Source organism: Gavialis gangeticus, unplaced genomic scaffold (assembly GCF_001723915.1).
Source record: "Gavialis gangeticus isolate Ggan-Ray unplaced genomic scaffold, GavGan_comp1, whole genome shotgun sequence".
Classification (NCBI taxonomy): Eukaryota; Metazoa; Chordata; order Crocodylia; family Gavialidae; genus Gavialis; species Gavialis gangeticus.
This window is the reverse complement of record NW_017729022.1, coordinates 183,553,395-183,566,564: the sequence shown is the minus strand read 5'-3', so window position 1 is coordinate 183,566,564 and position 13,170 is coordinate 183,553,395. Positions and strand designations below refer to the sequence as shown.

General features: G+C 39.0%; 1 protein-coding gene across 2 annotated transcripts; it reads left to right on the top strand.

The window, feature by feature from the left end:
* Positions 1 to 318: 318 nt before the first annotated feature.
* Positions 319 to 11,999, top strand: AHSA2 (activator of HSP90 ATPase homolog 2). 2 transcript variants are annotated; one of them, XM_019516624.1, is made up of 7 exons: positions 319 to 2,084; positions 3,521 to 3,635; positions 4,272 to 4,360; positions 4,882 to 5,001; positions 6,730 to 6,831; positions 9,317 to 9,368; positions 9,685 to 11,999. In XM_019516624.1, the coding sequence occupies exons 2-7, from the start codon at positions 3,569 to 3,571 to the stop codon at positions 9,858 to 9,860; spliced, it is 606 nt and encodes a 201-aa protein (XP_019372169.1). In that variant the 5' UTR covers positions 319 to 2,084; positions 3,521 to 3,568; the 3' UTR covers positions 9,861 to 11,999. The 2 variants fall into 2 exon arrangements, with proteins under 2 accessions (XP_019372169.1, XP_019372170.1); XM_019516625.1 differs by having other exon boundaries at positions 320 to 2,084; positions 4,894 to 5,001.
* Positions 12,000 to 13,170: the final 1,171 nt, after the last annotated feature.

The window sequence follows — 13,170 nt, the reverse complement described above, 5'->3', positions numbered from 1 at the left end:
TTGAGATCTGAGCATAGAGGGTATTGAGTATAACTAAAATGAAATCTAATGGGGAGACCCAAAAGTAGCATTGTACAGGGTTGAGTTATTTAAATCAGGACCATTTAAACTATTTAAATAGATTGAAGATACCAATATAAAATCAATTTTGCAAAGCTTCAACCTTAAAAAATATACTGCAGTTAATTTTATAATTAATTAAGGTGTTTCACTGTCACTGTGGGCAGGGCATCTTATGTTTTCAGAAGTGCTGTAGGCAAAGAAGAAAAAATAAATTCGTGTTCCTACAAATAGCTTTAAAAATTTTTTTTCTTCCTGGCATGCTTTTTTTGGTTCCTAAAAAAACCCCAAAAAACAAAACTCTCAGCTATAAGTTGTTTCTACATCTACTTTGTTGTAATGGGAAAAAATTCTTTATAGACATTTCTGCAAGTGGTGACTGGAAGATTCTAGTGTCTCACTGAACTCCAAGAGCTGGGGTGCATCTATGACCGACTTCCCCTGCATGTGCTCTGACCAATCAGAAGTAAAAATATACATTACTTAAAAAACCAAAAATCCTAAAGCAGCCATTCTTTCAAACTTCAGTTACTTCCTAGAGTATTCTGCATTCAAGCTTCCATTAAAAAATGAACATTTCTTAGTAAGAAAAAGAGTACTGCTCTATCTGAAATGTACTTGCAATTTGAAAGGTTCTGCTTTAAAAGAAATAAAGCATCTACTTCAGCAGTTTAGGATATAGAATGGAAGGATGATGAATAACTAGCAACACTTAAAAATGTATTTAAAGCAAGCACATCGAGTTTGAATTGAGAAAAGCATTATTTGTATTCCCATGGTGTTAAAGGATTTTAATGGAGAAATTTATCAGAGAGAGAGGTTCAGCAGTTCTTGGCATATGCCATGTAAAAGCTACTTGCAGTCAAGGTCCCTCTGAACAGCCAATGCTAATTTTGTTAATGTTAAAGTAGCTTTGTTGAACATATTGTAGTGTTTTTTTGGGTTATTAGATTAGAAATTTAAAATTAATGAATACTAATCCCATTTTTGGCACTGGAAACCTATGGGTTTTTTGGATGCCATTTGATGCCTCTGCCTTACTTGTTAAGTGGCAATACTAGTGTTTGCTTATCTCAGAGGTGTCTAGAAGGTGACCTCCCAGATAGTATTTTTTTGTTATTGTTATTAGAATTGTTTTTTGAGGTATTCTGTCATTTTAATGACAGTTCCCAGGCTTGACCAGAAGTGCCATTCAACATTTTTTGCCTTATTCCACAGAAGTGTAAACATTCTGCAACAGTCTTTCTTCTGGTCACAACAGATAAAAAGACAAAAAAGGAGAAGTGAAAATAGATCTCCTTTTCATTCGGACCCTTAACAGAAAACAAGTGAACATCTTTCTTTCTGCCCAGTTCAGTGTGAATTTGTATGCTGATGGGGGACTCTCCTTTATGGCTTGTTCAAGCTCTGGCTTGTTCAGAGCACAGATTTGTTCCTAATATGTTAAAGGGAAGGTTTGCCATTGAGTAATGGGAAATCAGAAAAAAATCAGGAAAGAATTTCAAAGTGATTTTTGTGCCTTTCAGCTAACTAATTTTTACAACAGTGTGTGGTTGGAAGAATTCAATGATATGGCCACAGTTGTCTCAGTTTTGCTATGAGTCTTTGCTGAGCAATTATATATGTTTAGATAACATTTACTTTTATGGTAAAGCAGTGTGAAGGTAATTAGCACTAAACATCTCCAGTGGTGCTATGGTAGAGTCATATTATTTGCATAGATCTTTTTTCCAATAATTTTAAGCAGATAGATTGACTAAGCTTATAAACAGAACAGGGAAAAGTGTAAAAAATAAAAAGGAAGTGAGCATTACTAATTCCTCTTTATCACTATTCCTGTTTTAAATGGTGTTTCTGTAAAAAGCATATTCAAAGGTAATATGACTACTTTGGGGGGGTACAGTATTTAATAATTAAGAATTCATGATGTTAATGCAGGCACCTTGAAAGAATCTGGTGAGAAACATAAAGGATACGTTGAAATTCCTAGCCTGTCAGAAGAAAATGAGGTGGATGATATAGAGGTAGGTGTCAAAAAATTAACTCCAGGTCCAGAATTCTAATATTACTGGCCAACTGCTCATCAGGAATGATGGGGGGGTGGGGAGGGGAGGTGTGTGGGGACGGAGCCCTGTGCTCCCCCTGTCTGGGGCTGCTCCCTTTTTACCTTCTGCTGCTTGGGGTCTGGGCCTGCTCCCCTCCTCCATCTGCTCCTTGGAGCCAGGGGCTGGCGCCTCCCCCCTGCCCCAACAACAGTCGGCAGGGAGGGGAGGTGGTGGGTAACGGGAGGGAGGGGAGAGGGAAAGGGAGGGAAGGTTACTGGTGGGTGCGCCCTGCCACAGCCGCTGGGTTACAGGCCCTGGCCCTGGCCCAAAGTGGGGAGGGAGTGGGGAACAGCCCTGGCCATGGACTGAAGTGGTTGGGGGGAGGCAGGGAGCGGCCCCAGCCCTGGTCCAAAGGGGAGGGGGCAACAGCTCTGGTCCAAAGTGGCAGGGGGAGGCAGGGAATTGCCCCAGCCCTGGCCCGAAGCAAGGGTGAGGGCATCAGAGGCAAGCATCTGTCCCCACCCTTACCACTCCCCCCATCATTCTGGATGGACAATTTGCTAGTTCTTAAATAAAGACAGTAAATTTGGTGGTTAATTTTCTGATCACTGAATATTACCACTTCTTTAAAAAAAACTCTAAATATCAGGTATGATAACATGACTTGTTTATTTTCTCTGTTGACATCTTCATTTATGTTTGCAATATTAAACAATGCTTTTTTTTCTGTTCTCATATATTTTTATATCTTGTCAATTAGGAATTAGGCATGTATAGTATTTGAATTGACAGGATTTTATTTGAAAAGAATTTGGCTATATATTAAATCTTACGAAATTTCCTTGGTGCTAGCCTACACTATAGCAGATACTTTGGTCCATAAGAAACTTTAATATACCTCAGTGGGTATATTAAATATATAAATGCTCAATCCCCAGCCTGTCAGACCAATCTGACCCATGGAGCCAATGTAATCTGGCTTTTCCATGGCTCCAGAAATGTGGTGGTGGGCAAGTAGTGGCCAGTATTGCTGCCAAATTTTTGAGCTCCGGCTGGGCTGTTTCTGCGTGGGCCAGCACTACAAACTGGATTGGGCTCATTGACCAGATCCAGCCTGTGGATGGACCTGGCACTGCTGAACTAACCCATGGTCAGGCACCACTGATATGTACTATATAGTAGGCAGATCTGCTTGAACTGTTGGTTGGTACTGGATTATATGGTTATGGCAAAGACACTACTTTTGTTTAAGAAGAGATTGTCTCCTTTGGCTTTCAATCAAAGCAAGAAGATTTGCACTTGAAATATTTCATCTATCTTAGTCCTGTCCTCTAAAAACACTGTAATTTGTATTTTCCAAAACTCTCATTTCCCCAAAATGAGAATATCTTTTAATTTGTATGTTTCATTTTTAGATAAATATAAGCAAAAAGAAAGGAGAGGGAGATGTGCTAAAGGATCTTATGAAAACTGAAGGAACTGTGAAAGTAAGAGAGGCACTCAAGGAGTATCTGAAAGCTCTTAAAACAGGTAAATGTGGATAATTTTCTCATGCTGTCACTATTGTTTCTGTTTGTATAGTCTTCCTACTGGAATAGATGGGTCTATTTCTATCTGCGTTGGTGGAAATTTTTCATGTTGCCTTTAAACAAGAAACATAACTACCTATGTTGTAGTACTGTATACAGTTAGGGTATTAATCTCACTAAAATTGAGGCATTCAAAGCTTTTATTTTTAGTTTTTGTTAAATCTTCACATCGTAGTGCCCAGAGGTCCCATCACAAACAGGATAATGTTATCTGAAGAAAATACAACATCTGCCTGAAAGACCGTACAAAGCAGTTGGCCAAGCACAAAGCTCAATGCTCAACTTCATGTAACTTTTGTTTCCGTAACAAAACATTTGAAGATTGTATCAAGGATGTTTTAGAAAACTTTTAGGTGTAAATGGGTGCAACTTCTTGATGTTGGTGAAGCTTAGAAAAATGGAAAAGCCAGCTTAGTGGAAATCACTTGCTTGGTCACTCTTGACATGGGGGAGTGGGGAAAAGCATGACCTCAAAGTTAGGTTAGTAGGTGCCTTGTATTCCTCATCCCAGCTGACTGGATTTATATTTCATTTTTTAATACACAATATTTTTCACTCTTTCTGTTTTTCCTCACAGATTTTACCCTAGGAATGATCTTGCCAACCAAAACTACAGTTGGCCAAGAACTGGCAGTTGAAAGAAAACTGGATGGGAGTACTGTTCAGGTATGTTGGATTCCATTACTACACCAGTTTAACAGAGCTGTTGGGGTCTTGGCCCCCAGGTTATGCTACAAGATAACTGGAGAATTTATCATTTATCTTGTGGCTAACAGCAGACATACATATTGCTAGAACAGTAAGCTGTTTAAAATGTAATTCTGCTTATTGCTGTGGCCTGACCTTGTAGTGCTCAGGTAACGTGGAATAAAGTGGGAAAAAAACCATCGTCATCACTGGGCTATACTCTGACACAAATAGATTTTCAAGAAGGAGAAGCCAAAGTTTGCCTGGTTTCCTCATTTCCTCACAGTTTCTTTTGGAGCTTGTCATCAGAAGAATTTGTCAGTTCCCATGATAATCTGTGGTAAATTGTTCTACTCCTACTTGATCTATTAAAGACGCTCATTGATCCTGCTACTTTGTGTATATGCATCAAGGTTGAACGAATAAATCTTCATCTCTAGGAATTTCATAACTTGTGAGTGCTTGATTTTGCACGCATAACCATGGGGCTGTATCCTGAGTTTGTTTTACAGGATTCTGTTTCGCCAATTGGCATAAAAATTCCAACTGTCAAAATTCTTATGAAAGAGATGTTTGCCTCTTCAGCAGAGGAGCTTTATAGCATCTTTACAACTAAGGAGGTGAGTAGCACTTTGAGCATCAAGCCACATGTAACTTTTTTTGTGATAACCTTTCCAGAATGAAGTTACTTAATTTAAGAGTTTATTCAAAATCAGTAATTTAGGCAAAAACTATAGTAATCACTCCTGCTTTGCAGTAACTGGCTTCAGGACAGGAAATCTGATCAAACAGCAATTGAAGTGTAACATCAGTAAATTAAAAATAACTTGACCCAGCTACATTTGTTCTGATACTGCTGCTTTGTATCTACTAGTACTGTGAGCTAAAGAATTTATGATGCATGCTGCTGGAAAACCTGTTTAGTTTGAGAGACTGTTTCTCTGACCCCTGTGAATTCATATAAAAATTGACAGGTCTGAGCTAATTGTATGGGTTCTATTGGTACCTTTAGATGCAGTAACTATGAAACACTGAAATGTTGCTTGTGAGATCTTTCCGGAGTTGAAAGAATAATCTTTTTTCTGAGCTTTCCAAGAATTTAGTGCTCAGCAGTTGCTCATCCATCCATAGAGGTGCTTACAAGATTTAATCTTGTCACTTCTGTTGTCAAAGGTGGATGGAAAGCTATGTTAAAGAAATTGTGAAGTTGTACTTTGGAAGTCATTTGGATGCCAGTGACAGTCAGCTTTTACTGATGAGATTCTGCGGTCTCCTAGTAAGAAAAATATTGCTTTATAATTATGTTGAACATTATCATTCCCAGCTTATGGATGGATTCTGAGGGTTTTTATGTATTGGATGTATGAGGTTGATAATATAATTGTCTCCAGTAGTGCCTGCTATAAAGTGTTAATAGAAGGTTCTGGGTTGTGTTAGTGCCCTCCTCAGGGGTCTGGGGCTACTTCACAAGACTTTTAAATTGGACTCCTAATACATAAAACAAAAAACAAACTCCTAATATTCTCAGAAGGATCAGGAATAGATATTGGTTTTCTGACATGACACACATCATTGGAGCCAATCTTTGTGGCAGGTATGCCACAAATGAGCCCTACCTCCTCCCCAAGTGTCACTCTAATCTCCTTCCCCTGCCTGATCTGCATTCTTCTGCTGTGCTGCCTGTCCACTCCTGAGTCTGCCATAGGCCACAAAGGCAGGCTGCCTGTGCTGCTTGACACACATGCTACAAGTTGGCCTCCTGTGATATACACCACGCAGGATGTCACCACTTAAGATCTACTTCACAGCTGCTGTGACATAATCCCACTGCTTCTGTAACCATGTGCCATAGCATAAGGTTCAAGTTTCATGATCCGTTTCAGATCAAGTTTCATGGCCTATGGTATTTCAAGATGTTTTCCAGAAGACTGAAGGAGAGAGTAGAATCATCTCAGGCTGAGACTGAAAGAAGCCCTGGGCCGGTAGAAGGTTTTCAGGCGTATGGAGCAGCATGGTCAAGATTTGAACCTGCAGCTGTTGTTCTTTGCCTTTTTCCTCATCTTGGGCTTTGTTAGTTTAGAAGTTAGTCTAGCCTTCTGCCTAACTAAAGACTAGTGTGGCGAACTACCTCTCTTGGCATTTAGTTATATCATATTTTTCTTTACAGGCAGGATTATGTAAAATCAATGATAAATTAGTGGGATACTCTTTAAAAATCAACATCACAGTACAGCCTGTGGAGAACCATAGCATGGATCTATCATTAACTAGCCACAATGTTAGGAAATTAGAATGAATGGAACATCTGATTCTGTTCCTCTCATCACGTGTGCTTTTTGTTTTGCTAGCTGGTGCAGAAGTTTTCTAAATGCCCCGCTTTGATTGATGCAGAAAAAGGAGGAAAACTTCAGCTCTTTAATGGTTGTGTTACTGGTGAATATGTGGAACTGGTAAGTTGAATTTAAGGCATTGTTTGCCTTGCACTTTAAAAATGACACTTTTAAATTGTCTCCAATTAGTGGTCGTTGGGTTTAATTAAAGTTTAAAATGCTTTTGTATTCTCCTGTTTCAACTTTGTTACTTTTGATTGGATTTGTGGTTAGGAGTTAAATTAATTGATCAATGAGACCATTCCAGTCACAACACAAAAGCCTTATTAGGATACACAATAGCAAAGACTTATTGGTACTAATAAAGAGCATGTTTATGCAGCCTTGAATTCATGAAAAAAGGTCTCTTGGCCAGGCATCTCTCTGGTCCAATGTGTTGTTTGCCCCAGGCCCAATGTTTATAGGTGGTTGATTCGACATGCTAATAATTGATCTCTTATTAGTTTTATCTACATTTCTTTGTTTCACTGGAGTTTTTGGAACTAAATGGAACCAGATTTTAATGGCCCTGGGAAAGGAGTCAAGGGCCTTAGCTAAGGTTTTTTATTTTTTTAGGTGTGTGACCCCAGTCTGTTAATCACCTGGTGATCTTTAATCAAGATCGTGTTAATCAATTGAAATTTATATTTTTGAGATAGCAGAAGGACAGATTTCTTATCTTCTTTATGGCTTGCCTTTTGGCCCTTACTCAGTTATTTACTGTCTCTTGACAAGGCTGCTTCGCTTTTTCCATTCTCAAAGCTGCCTTTGTATCTATACTTAGTTGGACATGTAAGCAAAAATACACTTATTATAGCAAAATAACTATTAATACATTTGGTCACTTTAGTTATTAATGTTTTAGGATACAATTGTAATACAGGGTATTTAGGATACAAGCCCTTGGCTTGCTGTTCAGTCATACTTCTGTAACTTTGACTTAGGTTCCCTGAAACTGACCAACCCTGACATCCACACTTTCTGTAAAGTTTGGTTATGCTTTGGATAGCATATGTTTGATTCAAATTATAGCGCTGTTTGTCACCCATAGCTCATGATGCACAACTACAACTTCTCTAATGCAAGTTCCATTCAGAGTTCATTGGATCATAGCCATATAGAAAGACCTATTTTTTTTTCTCCATGAATGTGCTTACATTGCCCTTCATGTGATGAAGCTCTCATTAAAGAGTCATACTGGGAAGGAGGTTACTTTTGTGAAATTTCCTACCATTGTTTCATTGTTCCTATATTAAAAGGAGGGATTGGGAGGGTTGCGGATCTCTGGAGAAATAATCCCTCTTCTATTCAGAGGTAGAAGTTACACTGTCCCTGGCTGAGTTTTCTTGCAGCTGTTTTGTAGCAGCTGGAGAGGAGGGATAAAAAAATGTAATAGACTTGTACTTCCCACCTGTATTTCCATATTAAACAAAATTTAGTAACAGAACTCAGGTCCACCCATTTCTTGTCTGACTCTTTGTAACCTATGAGTAAACATTTGTATGCTGTCAAGGGAATAGAAGTGCATCCTCCTTTTACACACAAATGAAGTACCTCTGTTTAAAATCTGTTATGGAGCCAAGCCCCTGAGAATATTGCTTTTTGTCAGAGTCAGTGATGTCACTACTCCTAGCAGCTAATAAAAACAAAAGCTAGAGGAAAATCTTGTCCATTCACTACCTGGTAACAACTTTAATTTTTTTCCTTCAGCTGAATTGACCTTCTAGCTTCTAATGACTTGAATCACATCCTCAGTTTAAGCTGGTAAACATTTTATTTGCAATTACCATGGTGTTATCTAGGGTTGGCCCTTTGGGTTGCCCTTAAGCAGCTGAGCCACCTTTCCTGTCTGTATTTTACACTGCACCTCACACCACAGGTGAATTTGACTGCCCTGTTTTAACTCAACTCACAGGCAGCTTCTTTTCAATCCCCTAAATGAGCCAGTTGATGAAAAGGAGAGCCAGAGTTACCATTAGATTATGGAGACTACTGCAGCTCAAGTCACCCCACTGTCTCTTTCAATAGCCTCACAAGTACATTGAACAGGAGAGGTGGCAGAGCAGAACCTGAGGGATGGGATCAGTTTATCCTACACCATTTTGGATCCCTCAAGGGCAAAAATAAAAAATCCAATCCCAGTTGCGCATTCCAGGGCCCACACTCACATCAATAAAATCTTGTGGTCAGGACTATCAAAGAGCTGAAATCAAAAGCTAATTTTTGCCCTAGTTAGAATGTAGAGGAATGTGGTCAGTTGTGAATGATACCTGTAGAGCCAGATGAAAAGTGGGATTTTCCAAAAAAGCGTCTGCTAGAAAACAGGAAAACAGTCAGATACAGCAAAAGAACTCACCATTGAATGAAATGAAACTCACCAAAATGAAAACTCAGAACAATTTCTTTACCAAAAAAAATCTTACTTCATGGAAAAGGTTGAACAGTATTATATGAGAACCTTTTGGGGAAAAAAGGAAACACACCAGCACCTTGTATGTTTCCTTGTTTTAGAAGAAAAGAAAAGGGTTAATGAAAAACTTCTGATTGACATCTTATCATCTCACAGTTACCCTCTCAAAGGATTGTCATGAAATGGAGATGCAGGAACTGGCCTGATGGTAGGTCTCTGTTATCATTTTTAAGGGTCTTAAGATCATAAGGGTGGCATTTTCAAAGCGTCCTAATACCAGAAAAATAGAGCTAAACTTGGATTTGTGTATAAGCAAGCACAGTATCATTCGTGGTAATGGCCTCACTAAAATAAGAAGTTGGTTTTTGCTTTTGTAAGAACAATAAGCAGAGGCACAATACCTACTTCCGAGCACTGCCTTTATCTGTAAAACCTGTTATTTGTATAAGAATGAAAACTTTCTTTTAAAAAAGGCACTTGATTCATCAAACAAGTTACTTGTGCTGTTCCTTCTCTTTCTCCAGAACATTATGCAACTGTTGCTTTGAATTTCAAGGATATGGCAACTCAGACTGAATTGCAGTTAGAATTAAAAGGAGTCCCTGTCTGTAATGAAGGTGATACAAGGCAATGTTGGCAGAAGCAATATTTTGAAGAAATACATATTTTACTGCAGCAGTCTGAAGTAAATACTAAATGATATTAGTGCTGCAGCTGTATTAGGGCATTATGTTTCTAAAGCTTTAATTTTTTTTGTTCTTTCCCCATTTTTTAAAAATATTTATGAGAGATGAATAAAGACAGACCTGCATCTGTGATACTGTATATGATTTTCCATCTATGGATCCTTTGTGAATGTGATGTCTTTTAATTAGGATTACAAATTTACAGAGTTTTGAGAACTGATCATTGTTCTGTTTATCTACAATTTAACAGCTTTGGGGAGCGTGAGTATGACTCAGCTGCAGTAGACTTTGTGGTACCACATCACATGTGCAAACCAACCCAATAGTTACTATCTATGGCTTGCTTCTAGACCATGTAGGTTAGACCAAATAAGTGATGTGTATTCTTAAAAATTTCCCAGTATGAAATGTACTGCTCATTAAGAAGTGAACTGGAAGGGCTTTTAAAACAGACCCATGCACTGTTTGATCTTAGAGGAGAGTTTGTGGTAAAGTGAAATGCAGCACTATTTCTTTAAACAGTCGGAGGGAAAAACTGAGCTACAGACTTTTGCAAGTGACCTCATAGCTATGTACAATATTGATGTATATTTACTGTATTTCTTACCATGGTATCTTAAGGCTGATAAGATAATGCAGGCCAACAGTTATGCTATTAGAATGCTCTTCTTTGATTTGTTTTCCTTAGGTGGTATTTGATGTCTTTTGCTTTATCAAAGAAACCAGGGTGGCTGAATGTGATGTTTTAACTTCTGTATCTTAATGAGTCTTGAGGATTAAATCAGATGCAATGGATCTGTAGTTGTGCTCCACTGCTACACTTTTTAAAATGGAAGACAGAAAACTGAGTTTCTGTGGTGGGATAGGTAGGCTGAGTATTGTTTGGTTTCCTTCCTCCTCTCTTTAAAAATGGACAAAAGAAGTAGGAATGGATCAATGTCCCAGGCTAAAGCCCGGCACTGTATTAATCACTATGTTAATGGGAGTTTTCCCTGAATATGAACTGGAAGGTTAAGTCTCACATTAGACTTTAGGTTCCTGTCTGGTGGTATTGGTGGAAATAACACCTCACCCAGGAGCAGGAGTGTCCTGTGCGTTAGTTCTCTATGTTGTCTTACCCTGACAGTCAGTTCTGTCAAGAAGCTTCCTCTCTGCAAACCTTGTTCATCTTAGGTTGTGGCAGAAGAGGGGGCAGCATTCCCCATATCTGGTTACCAGGTTGCAGCTCAAAAGGATGCAGCTTGTGCTAAGAAATGCTGATATGCCTTCCTCCTTTTCCCTGTCACATCTTCTGACTACCCCAGGGTGGGGGGGGGGCGGAAATGCTGCCAACAAGTTGTGAAACTGAAGTCTGTTGCATGATAGGGTAGATTGGGCTCTTTAACCCTGATTGGCAGCCAGTCCAAGAGTGAAGCCCTGATAGATGGACAAATGGATGATCTTTGCTCTGGCAGCTCCTGTAGCGAAGCCAATTCCAAACATACTGGCAGCTGCCTTTCCAGCAAGTGTCTGTATATGCACTGCCCAGGCTTTTGCACCCTGGAAAGGTGATTCTGGTTTCACTTTGTTTTCAAGCAAGGATTATATTCAGCAACCTGATGTCTCACGTGGCATAATTCTATTGTCTCAAGAGACAGATACCTACTACTGTCTTAAAGAGCCATAGATAGCACTACTGTTGTCTTCTGTTGGAGTTCTGTTAATTTAAATTTATATACATAGAGCCTCTCCTTTCACTTTAAAAACCATTCCAGCTAAGGGGGTGTAAATGAATGCAACCGGTGAAATCCTGAATCAGATGCTCAGCAGAGTAAGCGTGAGGGACCATGCCCCGACTAATTGTGTAATATTGGAGTAACAGTTCTGTACGTGAAAGTTAGCTGGGATGTTTGGTTAGAATTCTTTTGCACTGAACTTTTTTTAATAAACTATTGGAATAGGAAATGTGTGACTTTACCGTGCAGTTTGCAGCTTTGCAACACTTAATGAAGGAAGGCAGTGATAAAGACGTGACGCAAAATATGATAAAGAAATGATGCAAAATATGGGAGTATTTCTTACTGTGCATCTGTTTCAGGTGAGAAATCTGAAGAACTGTAAATTTAATGCACAAAAATAGCAATTGAACATGTCAATAAAAAAATTGAAACAAGCTTATTAATATTGTGGTTTTTTTTCTCTATGAACACAGCGGTGCCATATTTTGAGTACTGTGCTTCCTGTTGTACAGCATGAAATTCCATGGGATGCCATACTGTGATAGTCTTACCGTCTCAGTGTGAATGACATTAATACAGGATATGAAAGCCATTACATTGGGGGTCTCATTTGATTATAGATGTGAGCATGGATGCCATGCCACTTTGTTTTTTTTCAAATCATACTGCAAGGCCTTAATCGCTACCCATCAGCACCCTGGCTGCTCTAGTCGAAATAGTCAGAATGCTTGTGGAACAGGCAATGTCTTTTATTAGACCAATTAGCTAGTTGCAAAAAAAATTCTTTATTTGCAAGCTTTTGGGCTCGTGCCATTCCTCAGGCAAAGGAGAATGCAAAGATTGTAACTTTCTCCTAGGTAGAAATTAAACTTCATATTGCACAGGAGAACTGGAGGAAGGTATAAGTTCTCCTGGGTGGAATAGTTAATTTTATGCAAGTTAGGCTTAGATAAAAGTTGGAGCAGTCTGTTTATCTCAAAGGGGGGTGATGGCAAGCAGGATGTTGAATTTTGCCTCTTTCTTGTTAAGTTGTTTTATATTGCACTGGAGGACTGGTGATGGAATATTTCTCCTGGGTAAGTGGTGAAGCTGCTCTGCAGTATGCAATTTTGGCTTAAAGTGCTGGAGTAGGGGTATTTGCTTCTAGGTCTCAGCATGTTGAATTTTGCTTCTTTCTTGTAAAATTACTAGCAGAGGGAGCTGCAGGCATGAGATCCACTGAAAAGCCAGGCTTAAGGATTTCTGACCCAGAAAATTGCCTACTGTGTTTAGGGAAACAGGACTTCATATAGAAAACATGCACAAACCAGACTGCAGCAGAGATCATACCTGAGGCTCCTCATAAATTTCCTAGTGGAGAAGGTCAGTATTAGATTTGTCATGCTAACTGCACTATCTCAAAGGGGCAGGGGGTGAGGTGACAAAGGGGAAGTTTCTCTCATACCACACCTCCAAACATAAAACAGCCCTTGATTTTAGGAAGGCAGAATAGAGACAAAAAACATTTAGCAGAGTTACAAGTTGCATAAAGTAGGGCTAGAACTTAATTTTCAGCCCATTCATTCTCTCTTTCCTGCTTAAGCTACAGTATTAACCTTTTCACATC

Coding starts and splice junctions, on each gene's coding strand:
- AHSA2 (XM_019516624.1), top strand. CDS start 3,569: ATGAAAACTGAAGGAACTGTGAAAGTAAGAGAGGCACTCAAGGAGTAT. Junction 3,636..4,271: donor TCTGAAAGCTCTTAAAACAG/GTAAATGTGGAT, acceptor TTTTCCTCACAG/ATTTTACCCTAGGAATGATC. Junction 4,361..4,881: donor TGGATGGGAGTACTGTTCAG/GTATGTTGGATT, acceptor CTGTATCCTGAG/TTTGTTTTACAGGATTCTGT.